This window comes from Stenella coeruleoalba (assembly GCF_951394435.1).
Source record: "Stenella coeruleoalba genome assembly, chromosome: 7".
Classification (NCBI taxonomy): Eukaryota; Metazoa; Chordata; class Mammalia; order Artiodactyla; family Delphinidae; genus Stenella; species Stenella coeruleoalba.
The window spans coordinates 115,121,033-115,135,670 of NC_137153.1; the positions used below are offsets into that span (position 1 = coordinate 115,121,033).

General features: G+C 56.0%; 1 protein-coding gene across 4 annotated transcripts; it reads right to left on the reverse strand.

The window, feature by feature from the left end:
- Positions 1-266: 266 nt before the first annotated feature.
- ST6GALNAC4 (ST6 N-acetylgalactosaminide alpha-2,6-sialyltransferase 4) lies at positions 267-9,967 on the reverse strand. Of its 4 annotated transcripts, XM_079926532.1 has the most exons (7): positions 9,832-9,881; positions 9,321-9,407; positions 9,043-9,237; positions 7,567-7,752; positions 3,782-4,194; positions 1,867-1,974; positions 267-971 (listed from the first exon to the last, which is right to left on the reverse strand). In XM_079926532.1, exons 3-7 carry the CDS (start codon positions 9,085-9,087, stop codon positions 782-784), a joined length of 942 nt encoding a protein of 313 aa, XP_079782658.1. In that variant the 5' UTR covers positions 9,088-9,237; positions 9,321-9,407; positions 9,832-9,881; the 3' UTR covers positions 267-781. The 4 variants fall into 4 exon arrangements, with proteins under 4 accessions (XP_079782658.1, XP_079782659.1, XP_079782660.1 ...); XM_079926533.1 differs by lacking the exon at positions 9,043-9,237 and having other exon boundaries at positions 9,832-9,967; XM_079926534.1 differs by lacking the exon at positions 1,867-1,974.
- Positions 9,968-14,638: the final 4,671 nt, after the last annotated feature.

Sequence of the window (14,638 nt, forward strand, 5' to 3'; positions counted from 1 at the left end):
CACTGACTCTCCTCCCACTGGGTACAGGGTGGGGATCCCATGGAAGCCTCTGAGCTGGGGTGTTCCCTGGGTCAAGTGCAGTCATGGGGTTAGACTCCCTGACCTGGTGGGGAAGCGGGTAGGTTCCTGGGGAGGAAACATGCAGGCACATTAAATGGCCAGAAGCCCAGCCGGCTGTAGGTCTGCCCCCAAGACAACAGGTCATGGCATTGTGGTGGCGAGAGGAGCCCCGATCCCCACCCCCAGACACGTGACAACAGCCAGGACAGGCTTCCAGAAAACATGTTTACCCATACACTCCAGAGGTGGCCCTGGCAGTCACAGTTCAAAGGCCCCTTCGCCCAACAAACCCCAAGTTCTGGGTTGCCCTGACTAGGGCGACAAGCCTGGGAAGTGTGGCACCAAAGGCAGGTGGAGAGGGAGTGCAGAGAGGAAGGGCCAGGGCTGGTGCTCGGTTGAAATTCATGGTGCTGGTGAATAGGGGGGTCGCCAGCCCCGGGAGCAAAGGCCACCGGACAGACTCAGAGGTGTGACGAATCTGACTCAGATTACTCAGGGAGCAGGGGTAGGGAGGAGGGTGCAAAGGTCACCACGGCCCTCCTCTTCTCCCCGTAAGTCTAGAGGCCTGAGATGGCCCAGGTGTCCCCAGGGTAGGGCAGGAAGAGAACTTCGGTCTGCTCGGCACACGACAGGAGGCAGGATCCATAAATTAAATGTTTCTGGTGGAGTGTGGTCGGAACAGAGGCCTGGTGAAGGCGTCGTGGCTGGCTGGGCGATGCGGCTACTGGGTCCTCCAGGACGGGTGGGCGAACACAATGGGCCTCTTCTTGGCCCAGCGGGAGAACACAGCCTTCTCGGTGATGAAGCGGTGAGCGCTGCGGGGTGCCCGCTCGTGTGCCAGGTACATCTGACACTCGTCCAGCCGGCCCTTCTCGAAGTAGTGGTAAGGCACCGAGGGGCGGCTCTCCTCCCTGTGGGTGGCGAGCAGGGATGAGCGTGAGGCACCAGAGCTCGCCTGCCTCCCACCAGACCCTGCCACCTGCCGGACCCCCTCTCGCCAGGTACTACAGGCCACAGAGCCCCATGCTTGGTCCCAGGGGAGGCCAGAACAAAGGAGGAAAAGGGCAGCCCCTGAGGATCCCAAAGGCCAGGGTTCAAGCCCTGGCTCTGCCTCTTGCAAGCTGGCTGACTCTAGGCCAGAGACGTACGCCGTGAGCTTCAATAACCCATCTGTAAAATGGGGATGGTGGTTACCTACCTTCTCGGCTGAAAGCACAGGTCAAAATATGCAAAGCGCCTGGTGCTGGGCTCTTGGTGAGGGAGCCCTCGTTCCCCGCAGCATGGAGCTGCCAGCCCTGCACACCCAGCTACTCACTGGCTGTCTGGCAAGGTGCCATGGCAGAGGGCACACGGGCTACTACCATCTCACCCACGTGCTCAGCAAAGTTCCAAGAAGAACAGAGGGTGAAGATGTGGAACCCTTTCAGTTCAATTAGTCATGTTAGTTATGATAACGTTGAGCTATATAATATCACAAGTCAGAACTTAGGTGTAATAGATCACTGACACCATCAGCCCTGATGCTGTGGTAGGCACTTTGGTAGATTATTCTCTAAACCTTTCCATAACCTTCTGAGGAAAGTGTGATTATTTTCTCTCTTGGACATGAGAAAATAGAGGCTCTGGGAGGTGGCGGCCAGGCCCAAAGGCCACACAGGCAGAGCGGAGGCTGGTATCCAACCTGTTCCAGAGGCCGAGCTCCTTCCCACCCTGTGCCTCGGCCACCCATCGGGAAGCCCACGCACCCTCCAGCATGGACAGGGCCCACGCATGGTGCCCTCCCGCCCGGCGCCTGGCTAGCCTGACCTGCAGTAGCTGTCGCTGACCATTCCATAGACCACGATCTCCTCACACAGCTCCAGGGCGAGAATCATGGTGAACCAGCCGGTGCTGAGAAAGGAGCCTGACTGCCTCCTGGCAGAGGGAGGGAAGCAGTCAGCCAGCCGCGACCCCAACTCAACTGGGAGCAGGGTGGCCCCAGCCTCAGCTCTCTCAAGGCACAGCACTGGTTCCCCTCCCAGCCGAGGGCCTCTCACCTTGACGCCCACAGTGGGTTCTGGGGGTGCCTAAGGACGGGGCAGCCCCAGCCCAAGGCCAGCAATGGGCAACAGGTGGGGGTGGGGTGCAAAGCCGGGTCCGTTCAACTCTTCCCACCCACAGAGGACTTGAGCAAACCACCCCTCTCCCAGCGGTGGTGCGGCAGCCCTGATCACATCCCGCCCACAGCTAAGGGACCAAGCTTGGGGAGACGGCAGGAGGCAGCAGAGCACCGTCGTTGAAAGTGGGGAAGAGGGTCGTCTGGAGTCAAATGGTCTTCCATTTGAATCTGCTCTGCGTCATCAGGTTTGCTCGTGAACTTCTCTGAGCCTCAGTGACCCATCCGTGAAATGGGGATAATTATGGGTGGCTATGGAGAGGGAACACTTTCAGCCTAGCTCCTCCTCCAGGCCCAACACCCAACTCAGAGCAAGGAACTGTGTGGCTACCCCAGGCCTCGACTCTCTCAAAGCACCAGCACTGGTTACTCTCCCAGCCGGGGGCCACTCACCTCCACCTCTACCGAGGGGTTGTGGGGTGATTCAGTCATTCAAACTGAACACCTCCCAAGCCCTGTGCTGGCCTGAACCGGCCCCGCCCATTGCTAACATTCTCAAGGGAGTGGGCAGCTGGGAGAGAACTGCTGGGAAGAAACAAAAGAATGGGATGAAGGATGTCAGGTGGCAGATGCTCCTTCATTTGGGATCAACATGACGCTCCATCCACATCTGGAAGCAAACAGTCATTTGTGGGAGGACCTGGGGGAAGGAACGGCACATGCACGGGACTGCAGGTGAGAGCAGCGTGGATGTCTGAGGAGGCCCAGACGGCCAGGGTGGCTGGAACAGGGTAAGCGAAGGAGGATGAGGTCACAGAAGCAGGCAGGGGCCAGATCATGCGGGGCTTGTAGGCCAGGGGAGGAAGGAGGTGGGAGTCTGGACTCTACTCTCCCCGTTATGCGAAGCTGCTGTAAGGTGAGGGCAGGTGACTGATGGGATGAATTCCCTAGGGCAGTTGGAGCTCAGACTGCAGGGGGTGCTGCGAGAGCAGGAGGGGATGGTGGCTTAGGTCAAGGTGGCACCCGTGGGCACGGAAGGAGATTCGAGAGCCCATCGTACGTGGCGGGTGATGAAACAAGGGGAGTCAAGGGCAAAGCCCAAGTGTTTGTCTGAAAAACTGGAGGCTGGCAGCCGTATTTTCTGAGGTGGGGAGGTGGCAGGGAGGAGCCCGTGCGTGGAGGAGGGGGCCACAGGAGTCGGGGCGCTCTTTTAGGCGTGTGGTAGAATGAGATCTTGAGGGCAGCACCTGGTGCGTGAAAAGGGCTGTTAGAACTGTCACTGTTGCTTTCCTTATCAGGAAGGGACGTCAAAGACCAGTTCAGGTCTCAGAGCACCCCCTCCAGAGAGAAGAGCTCCCTGATGTGGGCCCACACCAGTCACCCCACAACGCGTGCTGGCGAGGCCGAACGCCCCTTACCACCATTTGGAATTCTTCATCTCTAAGAGAACTCGATGAATGACAGCCCTCTGATTCCCAGCCCCCATCAGAGGGCAGGACCACGTCCGCCTGTACCACTGCTGAGCCCCAGCACCTGACAGAGCAGACCCTCGATGGACCAGAGGCTGCTGGAGAAGGCAGGTCCCCAGCCGCCAGGGAGACCCCAGCAGGCAGGCCCCTGGCTCACCGGTTCTTGCCCGTCTCGTCCTGGAAGACCTGGTCGCAGTAGGCCATCATGCGCTCGGTGAAGGTGTACACCTGCAGGCCCGGGTACACCCTGGTGAGCTGCAGCAGCATGCGGTAGGTGCGGCCGCCCAGAGCCCGGTCCATGTGTCTCCCCTGGCCCCACACCACGTAGACGGTGTCACGGGCCTGCTGGAAGTAGTGCGAGTAGTTCCGCAGCAGCAGCGGCACGCTCGTGTGGGAGATGACCCGCAGGGTGCTGCGCCGGCCCACGTCCGCCTCGAAGCCCACAGTGGGCGCCTGGTTCATGCGCAGCACACACTCAGCACCGTCGATCTTGGCACCCAGGCCCGAGCCCAGCATCTGGCCCGAGCTGGATACCACGGCACAGCTGCGGCACGGCTCTCGGACCAGCGGCTGCAGGGGGAGGTAGAGAGAAAGAAAGTCCTGGGGGGCTTCCCTGGTGACTCAGTGATGAAGAATCTGCCTGCCAATGCAGGGGACATGGGTTCGAGCCCTGGTCCGGGAAGATCCCACATGCCGCGGAGCCACTAAGCCCGTGTGCCACAACTGCTGAGCCTGTGCTCTAGAGCCCGTGAGCCACAACTGCCGAAGCCCACGCGCCAAGAGCCCGTGCTCCACAACAGGAGAAGCCACTGCAATGAGAAGCCCGTGCACCGCAACAAAGAGCAGGCCCTGCTCACTGCAACTAGAGAAAGCCTGCTCGAAGCAACGAAGACCCAACACAGCCAAAAATAAATGAAATAAAATAAATTTATATAAAAAAAGAATGAAAACTAAAACAATTCTTTAAAAAAAAAAAGAAAGTCCTGGGCACACAGCTTCCACCTGCCTACTACTCCACCCAGGAACACCCCCTGACCACACTTGACATCTATATCAGTAAGATGTATCAGTAAAGGGATGTAAGTCCCTTTATCAACCCATTTTGCAGATGAGGAAACCGAGGCTGGGCAGCTGGAGTGACCTTCTCAAGGTCAGACCGATGACAAGTGGCAGAGCTAAGATTCTGTGTTCAGGGAATCTTCATGCTTCCTCATCAGCCACATTCCTGACCCTGGTCTTTACTGCTGAGGCCCTAAGGGGCCCTACATTGCATTTCCTCATTAAGGTTACATAAGCAAATATTTATAAAGCACTCAGAGCAGTGCCTGGCACAGACTGGGTGTCATGTATGTGTTTGTTAGGTAAATATGAACCTCAGCTCTTCGGAATCACTCTTAGGTCACTCCCTCCTCTGCCCCAGTCCCATTCTCATTGTTCCAGTTTATAAGTAAAAGCAGTCTTTAGTGCCCACGACAACATTGGGAACCTCTGGTTCTGAGCCTCAATCCTGGCTCTGCCCCTTCCTAGCTGTGTGGGCTTACGCAAGTCACTTTGCCTCTCTGAGCCTCAATTCCCTCATCTGTAAAATGGGGATGAAAATAGCATCTACTGGACCAGGCTGTAAGGAAGGATTCAATTAAAAATGCCTGGAGAGTGATCAGCACAGACCAAGGGCACAGTAAGGGTCCAACCCTCACCTCATTATCCCCCAAGAGGCGGAAGCTGAGCCAACAAGCCTGCAAACATTCACTGGGTGTCAGGGGTCAGGGCTCCCAGCAAAGGACTTGCTGCCTACCCCAGGCCTCCATTCCCTCCTGGGGGAACCAGGTTTATGGAGGCGTGTAAAGGATATGGGAACATGGATTCTAGTCAATAAAAGACACAGTGTTGTAGCCCACTCAGGGACATTTCATGTCTGACATAATGTTGATTTAAGAACTCGTAGCCCCAGTTTCCACGCCCCAGCAATAAACAAGACTTCCTTATTCTGCCCTCAGTTTGAGCCTGACCTGACAACTGGGGTCTGGTCAGATCCAAGGTCACCATCAGCCCCAGGAGGTGTTCTGCTTGTCCTACACAGGGTCTTTAAGACAATTAATACTTAATTTATAAAAATCAGCCCTTTTGACATTCCAAACTTAGATTTCATGCTCTGTTAACAAACTTGGGGGACTTGCCTGGTGGTGCAGTGGCTATGAATCCACCTGCCAATGCAGGAGACACAGGTTCAATCCCTGGTCCGGGAAGATCCCATGTGCCACGGAGCAACTAAGCCCGTGTGCCACAACTACTGAGCCTGCGCTCTAGGGCCTGCAAGCCACAACTACAGAGCCCACGTGCTGCAACTACTGAAGCCCGCCCGCCTAGAGCCCGTGCTCTGCAACAAGAGAAGCCACCGCAGTGAGAAGCCCGCGCACCGCAACGAAGAGTAGACCCCGCTCGTCACAACTAGAGAAAGCCCGCGCGCAGCAACAAAGACCCAACGCAGCCAAAAATAAATAAAAAACAAACAAACAACAACAAAATTCAGAGGATCTGGCCACCCTGGGCCCACGTCACCATGAGCTCTGAGCATCTGAAATGAACACTGGCCATGACTGTGGAGCCGTCTGTCCCACCTGGCCAAACCTATATGGCGCTTTAATTTGTCCCCCCGACCCCAGCTGTTTTTGCATTTTTTTTTTTTTTTTTTTTTTTGCGGTACGCGGGCCTCTCATTGTTGTGGCCTCTCCCGTTGCGGAGCACAGGCTCCGGACGCGCAGGCTCAGCGGCCATGGCTCACGGGCCCAGCCGCTCTGCGGCATGTGGGATCCTCCCGGACTGGGGCACGAACCCGTGTCCCCTGCATCGGCAGGCGGACTCTCAACCACTCTCAACCACTTCCCACCAGGGAAGCCCTGTTTTTGCATCTTGATCAAAGATTTACACAGCACCCGTTCTAAACACTGTCCATGAATCATCCACTTGGACCTGCACAGTGACCCTACCGAGGTAGGAACTGTAATGACAGCCTTTTACAGATAAGGCAACTGTGACTCAGAGGGGTGAAGGTCTGAAATTGGTCTCCTCCAAGCCAGGGTCCCTGAGCACGCCTCCCTCTGACCAACGTTCAGAGAGCTGTCAAACTCCGAACTGGGAGCTTCCTGCACCAGGTGTCGTTGCGGGATGTCTTTGAGAGACATACCAGATGGGGCCGCTGAAATCAGGGTGAAGGGGGTAAAGTGCTCCAAACCTCGCCCAGCAGAGCAAGCATGGGGAGGTGTGTGCCGTGGGGCAAGGGGCCTCAGCTGCCTCGTCACCCCCGGGCCCCACTGTCCCTGTCTCCCCCAGAGGGAGAGCTCTGGGGCTGATATGACTTTTACCTGTGTCATCTGTATCCCCAGCAGCCATCAGCACAAGGCAGGACACATCCAAGGCACCAAATACACACTTGCTGAACAAACGGATTGTGCGTAGACAGGTCAATCTAAAGATGCGTGCAGCACCGTGATGTGATGATGTCTGGCTCCCCTCGCTGGGCTGGGAGTTCCAGGGGGCCACCCTGTCTGATTCACCTTTTTTTATCCCCAGCACCCAGCTGAGAGCAGCCAGGCAATTATTTGTTGAAGTAAAAAAAAAAAAAAAAAAAAAGACATGTGGGAATTCCCTGATGGTCCAATGGTTAGAGCTCGGCACGTTCACTGCCATGGCCCGCGTTCAATCCCCGGTCGGGGAAATAAGATCCTGCAAGATGCGCGGTGCGGCCAAAAAAAAAAAAAAAGACATTTCCTCTTAGAACTTGAGGCTCAGAGAGGTAAAGTGACAGGTCAGCTAGTGGACAGGAGCCAAGCCCAGGGTCCAGGCTGGCCTGACATGAGCCCATTTCTCACAACCCCAGAGAGTTGGGGGCACCCTGGTAGCCTTGGCCAGGCCTGCCCCCCACATGTTGCCCAGCCAACTCACCTTGCCATCTGGCACGCTGCTGTAGCCACTGAAGTGCTGGGGCCCTCGCACAGTGGGCCTGGAGTTGATAGAGAGGTGGGAGTCCAGGCAGGAGGCCAGGCAGAAGGGCAGGCAGGTCCAGCAGCACAGCAGGATGTAGGCAACGGAAAAGCCCAAGGAGCACAGGATGATGAGGAGGAGCCGACCCTGGGGAGACAGTCGTCATGGGGTGGGAGTGGGGGTCGCTGGGGCTCCTAGAAGTATCTGCAGGGGTGCTGTACCCCAGCCTCATGGGTCCAAACCCCAGCTCAGTAGTTCCCAGAACATCAGCAGAGGCCACCATCTCTGTTAACCAGGCCTTCCTCTGGGCTGCCAAGCTCAGAGCACATGACCCTGAGATGAGCCCTATTATTATTCCTATATTCTAGGATAAGGGAAACTACTTGGGGTGAAATGGGTAGCTCAAGGCCACACAGTACGAAAGTAGCAGGGTGGGGCCTCAAAACCAGAAACCGTGCTCTTAACCAGAAGCTGAGGTGTACTGTGCAGCCTTGGGTATAACTCTCCACCTCTCTGGGCCTGCTTCCTCTTTGAAATAGATAATGCCCACAGCGTGAACTTACTGTGAGGTCAGTGGCCAAAGCACTACCATGAAGTGCTGTGCACGTGAGGACAGGAGAGTGGCCCATCAGAAGGGCAACCAGCCCCCTTCAGACCCTGGGATGAGGCTGTCTGCATGCCCATAGCCCATCCCCTCCCCCAGCTGACTCAGTGGCCATCCACCTAGCTGATGATCGCGATTTGGGTCAGCAGACCGGGTGAGGAAAGGGATGGAAGAAAGGGATGTGAGGGCAGCATGATTCAACGAATGGTTTCAACAACTGAAAGCTGCAGCCCAGAGGCTCCTGCCTCCAGAAACCACGTGCCAAAGGCCACCTGAACCAGGAAGCCCTCCCGGCCCACTGCCCGGCGGGCAGACTTAATGAGTACCCCCCACCAAGCCTTCCAGGCGGAGTCGCCTAGTGGGGGACACAACCCGGACATGCCATTGTGCCACCTTGGTCACCACCTGTGTCTCTCTGGGTGCTAACTTTCTCCCAGCCTACCCAAGGCCCAGGTCCCTCTGCCACCCCTCAGAAACCACTGAGTGGCTGGCTGGGGCTCTGTGAAAACCAGAGGTGAAAAAGCAGCCCCCCAGCTCCCCCAGGTATATCCTGCCAGAGGCCCTCGCTATTCTGCCCACAAGCCACTTCAGCTTCTAAAAATAAATCTCTGTGTGGCCAGCTGTGCGGAGGAGGGGGTTCAGCCCCTGAGGCCTCAGGCTGTGCCTGGCACCTGGTCCCCTGCCCACAAGGGACCCAGAGACCTTGATCCAGGCAGCCGTGGCTGACTTCCCACAACGTCCAAGGCTCTCACCAGGGGCTCCTGAATAAAATCAAGAGCAGCTAAACTGAACTTTCACAGCATATCCCGCTCCCAGGTAGACAGATGCCTCACCTGGTGACCTCGGATGCTCACAGGAGGTAGTGCTATGATCTCCATTCTACAAGGAGGAGGGGCAAGGCCCGGAAACCAGAGATGGAATGCCACTTGCCTGGGGCCACACAGCCTGCCAGCTCAGGGCTGGCCTTTGAGGCCAGTCTGGCCTTCTCCTCAGCTCAGGAGCAGTGAAGTCGGAAGTGACAGTCAGCCCTGGGGTGGGAGAGGCTACTGAGGCTGCCGTGCCAGAAGCCACCTCCAAGTCCCCTGTGAGCCTTCCTCCTTCCGCCACTTACCGGAGCCTTCATGCTGTCACTGCCGCTCAGCAGCCGGGTGGCTGCTGCCTCCAGGGATCAGGCTGGGAAGGGATGGGAGCCGGGGACCTGCCAAAACCCAGACACTCAGAGCTGGGTCCCAGGCCTCTGAAGAAACTGCCCAGGGAAACTGAGGCAGGGGAGGGTACAGGCCGGGGTCAGGGCAGATGGCTTCTGGGAATCAAACGCCTTAAAGTCTCCAAACACGGGGAAGCACTGTCCCCATCCTAAAGGAGCTGGAATCAGTGACCCTTGGGAAACCTCCAGCCAACCCAGTCCCCATTGCACAGATGGGGAAGGAGAGGCAGACGAGAGGAGCCCTCGGCTCAAGGTCATCCCTCGACTCTGGGTTGGACAGAATCAGGAGCCTGGAGCCTCGACTCCCATCCCATCTCTCCTACCTCACTAATGGAGAGGCCTGGGGCGGGACAGCACAAGGGATTTCGACCCCACTCCCAGATTCCACCACCCGCTCACCCGGCCAGGCGCTAACCTGGAGGACAGGTTGGGACGCGCCGGCTGCTCCCGATCCGTAGCTCCGAGCTCCATGACCCGCGGGCCGGACGAGCCGGGCAGGAAGCCGGAGAACCTGGGCGGAGGCGGTGCCGTCGCCGCAGCTTCTGGAGACTAGAAACTGAAAGGGCGGTCGCTGCCGGCGGCAGGGGTGGGGTTTGCCGGGACGGGGAGGAGACAGGGGCGCTGGGGGCGGGGCTGAACGGCGGCGGCGGGGCTTACGAGCGCGGCTTGCGCGGCGTGGGTGGGAAGTACGCGGCTGGCAGTGGCGGAGAGGCCTCCGGGAGTGGGGGCCGGGCCTCGGCAGCTGGGGGCGGAGTCTGAGCTCCAGCGTCTCCCCTCTTCTGCCCTCCCGCACGTCTCCCAGGCTCCTGCGGGAGGTGGGTTGGGCGGTCCGCCTAGGAAAGGGCTAGAGGGTGTCGGAGCCAATGTGCCGTGGCTCTCTTGTCGTCCGGACTGGGGTTTCTCCATTTATGAAGTCGGGCGGCGGGGGGCGGGGAGGGGGGCGGTGCGGGACGGTAATTAAACGGGGTTTTAGGCTCAGGCAGCCCCGGGTTTCAAGCTTGGTAGGGTTGCTAGGTTTAGCAAGTAAAATACAGGATGCCCGCTTATATTGGAATTTCAGCAACAACCAATAATTATATTAGAAATATGAAATTCCAGTGTCATTGGGCGTCCTGTATCTTCTCTGGCAACCTTACCTGGACTACCTCGGGTGAGTTCACCTGAGCCTCAGTTTTTCTCCTCTGTGGAGTGGGGATGATGATAGCACCTACCTGATGATAGCATCTCCCAGTGAGATGGTGCAGAGGCATCTTGTGGCAGAGCCAAGATTCAAACCCTGGGCAGTCACTGCAGAGCCAGGGCTCTGACAAGCTACTTTCATCTCCCAAACACCCCCGTTTTGCTGCAAGATCCAGCGGTAAGACCAGGTTAGAATCACAGGACTGGGGATATACAAAACGTAACCATGGGACTTCCCTGGTGGTCCAGTGGTTAAGAATTGGTCTTGCAATGCAGGGGATGCCGGTTCGATCCCTGGTCAGGGAACTGAGATCCCACATGCTGCAGGACAACTAAGCCTGTGCCGCAACTAATGAGCCTGGGTACTCTAGAGCCCGCGCACTGCAACTAAGACCTGATACAGCAAATAAATAAATAAACATTTAAAAAAAACCAAAACAAAAACCACAACCAGTGTTCAATTCACGAGTCACTTGGTTTATTGCACACAACACAGGTTAGTGGGGAAAATAGAAAAGGGGGTAACAAACAACTCCAAGGAGAAGACTGGGAAGGTCACGTCTCAGCACGAGTGAGCGGCGGGCTTCGGTCCAGCTGAACCAGAATCTCATGACAAATGTGAGTGGGAAGTCGCCTTCTGCTCCAACAGAGCATCCGTCTGGAACAGCTCTCAGCAGCGTGGAGTCCTCCAGCAAAGAGCCTTCAAGTTGCTCAGTCTTGTGGTCTCGTTTTAAAGGATCTGCCTGTAGGGTGTAACAGTTATGCCCCAAAGAATCTTGTCTCTATCAGTCTCTGTGCCAGTAGAGTCTTCCTGAGGAACCAAACAAATTCCTTATCTAAAGCAAAACTACTGGGACTTCCCTGGTGGTCCAGCGGTTAATACTCCACGCTCCCAATGCAGGGACCCCGGGTTCGATCCCTGGTCAGGGAACTAGATCCTGCATGCCACTGCACGCAGCAACGAAGATCCCACGTGCCAAAACTAAGACCCAGTGCAGCCAAATAAATAAACGCTGTTAATTTTTTTTTTTTTTTTTTGGCTACGCCAGGCGGCATGTGGGATCTTAGTTCCCAACCAGGGATGGAAGCCATGCCCCCTGCAGTGGAAGTGCAGTCTTAACCACTGGACCGCCAGGGAAGTCCCTTAAGCAACACTATTAATTTATGACACTCAGACACTTGCAGTCCTGTACTGGACAGTTCACAACAGCTAATATGGAAGTTCACATTGGCCGCTGTGACTCCATCTCGAATTACTGAGGTTAAATCCTATGAGTTTCACACAAGATGAGGAAGAATCATGGTACAAAAGAAGTCACACTATAACACCCCCCTTCTCAAAGTGTCCTCCAATTCGAAGCCAACACAGTGTAGGGCCCCTGCAGGTGCTGGAATGTGTCCCATTCGAAGGCTCACCTGGGGTCCCTCGGGGATTCAAAGTCAAGTGCTTTCCGGGGCCAGATAGGATTGAAGGGGCAAATAGGAGGCAACTGGGAGAGGCGGGCCTGGGGTGAAGTGGAGAGCATACTTCCCATCTAAACTGTTTTTCTTTTTTACAAAATGCTTCCTGAGCATTGAAAGAAAGCTCATCTTACTACACGTACCCCCTTCTGCAGGGCCCTGGCCTGGGAACCAGCCTGGACTCCGGCTCTGGTCCCATTTCAAACTCCATTTTCCTTTTTCTAAGAGGTTCCGGTGTGGGCACAACAGCAGGGTATCTGTGTTGGGTATCTGCACCCAGATCAGCAGCTTTCCAGGGCTAGCACTCCATAGGCAAAGCCAAATTCCCCCAAGCCGGTGATCTAGGCCTCCATGCCTCTCCCCATCCTGTTGGGGGCTCTGTTGAAGCAGCCCTGCCCCCGGGGCCTCCGTTGAGCACAAGCCTTCCTTGTATCCCCCACTCCAGCCTGGGCACACCTCAGTTCAGTCTCTCTCCGTGGCCCCAACCGCAAGGGGAAAATGATGAGATGTCCCCTATGGATTCATTGATCACCCACAATGGCTGGTGACGATTCCTTCCCCAGAGAGGCAAATCCTTCCTTGCTAAGGCCGCATGGAGACATGGTCAAGTTCCTGTCTTGACAAGCCCAGACATGCCCAGATGTCCTGGGCTCCCAGAGTAGATGAGGGTCATACATCCACAGTGGAACTGACACTGGGAAGTCCCACAGCCTCAGATGAAGCTCTTCAATTTGGTTTTGGCAAAAGTCCTCTCCTTACTCTTCATAGAATAAGGAGGCCCTCTTGCTTCCTTCTTAATCACCGTCCACCCACCCTGGCCGCCGTTCCAATCTCCAGTTGCATTGAGCTCATTCCTACTTCAGGACTTTTGCACTTGCTCTATCCTCTACCTGGACTTCTCTATTCAGATGGCCAGCTTTTTCTTGTCATTCAGCTCAAACATCACCTCCCCAGAAAGGCCCTTGCCAACTTTTCTATCCAACACCGCACCACCATCCCTCTTGTCCCAACCTGATTTATTTTTTTCATAGTGCTTGTCACACTCTGAAATCATGCAGTGTATTAACTGGTTTTCTTGTTTATGGTCCATCTGCCCACCAGCTTCTAAGCTCCCTGCGGGCAGTCAGGCCAGTCATGTTCTTAGGGCATTTCTAACACCAGCACAGTGTCTGGCACACACTCAGTGCTAGATAAAGTCTGTTGAATGAGCCAGTTAGAAGAGCCAGGAGTCCTGGGCCTCGTGAGACCTTGGACAAGCCACTTCCTTTCCAGCCACAGGCCCTGCCTCAGCCCATTGCCAGAGACCCAAAGTGGGTAGGGGCTGAGCCATCCCCATCGATGAGCGTAGGACTCGGGCCCTGACTCAGCCCTGAAGGATCCAGATCCCAGGGAAATGTAGGGCCAAACCCCAGTTTCCTGCGGTGCTGCCCTCCCACCACAGAGTCTCCACGACCCACCCACCTCCTTAGTGATGACCTTAATGCACTCTGTGTCTCAGCTTCCTGCTGAGCCAGAACAAGAAATGCCCTGTGGCTTGTGCCAGCTCAGAAAGGTAATCACCCAGACTCACCCAGGCAGCTAGGGGTGAGGTCAATTATATGTATGTATATATATTCCAGGAACCCGCACTCCAGCCCTGCGGCATAAGATTTCCCTTTCCTCTCCCTTCCCCCACCAGCCATTTTTCCTCCTTTTCTCTCAAGGCCAATGGAATGGGAGTGGTGGGTGAGTGAATTTCCCAAGGTCTGGAGTCATCCAGTCCAGGGATCAGCCATTGGCCCACAAAGCCCCCCACACGACCACACTGTCCCCCCAGCCCTGAACTCCAACCACAGTGTCATGTTTTTCTCTCTAGTGCCAGGCTCTCTCTTACTCCAGGTCTTTGCTGTGTCCTTGGCTTGGGACCCTCCCAGAGCTGCATCTGATTCTTCTGGTCTCAGTGAAGGGGTTAGAGCACACCCACCCATCAAATAATTAGGTAGAGGCTCCTTCCCTGAGCTCCACAGCCCCATGGTCCTTCGCAAGGCTTTGTCACACAGGTTGCTTTTGTCACTGTCCCCCCCCCCCCCGACTGTGAGTTCTGTGGCGGTGGAATCTATGCATCTTGCTCCACCCCACGTCCCCATTTCCCAGCAGAGGGCCTGTCACATAGCAGGTGCTCAATAAATATTTAATGAGTTAAATGTTTCCATTTTAACGATTAGACCACTGAGGCACAGAGAGGTTTAGCACATTGTCCTGATCACACAGTCAGGCCCCAGAGAAGCTCTAGAGGAAAGGGCCACTTGGGCATGGTCGGATTGGACTGGGGCCAAAGGCAGAGTTGGAGTTTCCTGGAGGAGGGAGAAGGAAAGATCACAGGCTATGCAGGCAATTTTCTTCTCTGCTCCCAGTGATGTCTGTGTGTCCAGGTCCCTCCATCTGACCACCAACCCCTGCTCCCATTTCACAGATGATAAAAGTGACTCCCAGAGGAGGGCAGAGCTTACTCAAGACCCATAGTGGACCGCAGTCTAATGTTTCCCAGAGCTGAAGCCCCCCCACTCCCCCACCTCCTCCCACCTGCATCCTAGAAGAGCAGG

Bases quoted from the DNA above. Each gene is read 5' to 3' on its own strand.
- ST6GALNAC4 (XM_079926532.1), bottom strand. From the start codon at position 9,087: ATGGAGATCATAGCACTACCTCCTGTGAGCATCCGAGGTCACCAG. The intron at 4,195-7,566 runs GTGAGTTGGCTG...CTCCCCCTGCAG, and splicing joins GCAGCGTGCCAGATGGCAAG to CCGCTGGTCCGAGAGCCGTG. The intron at 972-1,866 runs GTCAGGCTAGCC...CGCCACCCACAG, and splicing joins GTCAGCGACAGCTACTGCAG to GGAGGAGAGCCGCCCCTCGG.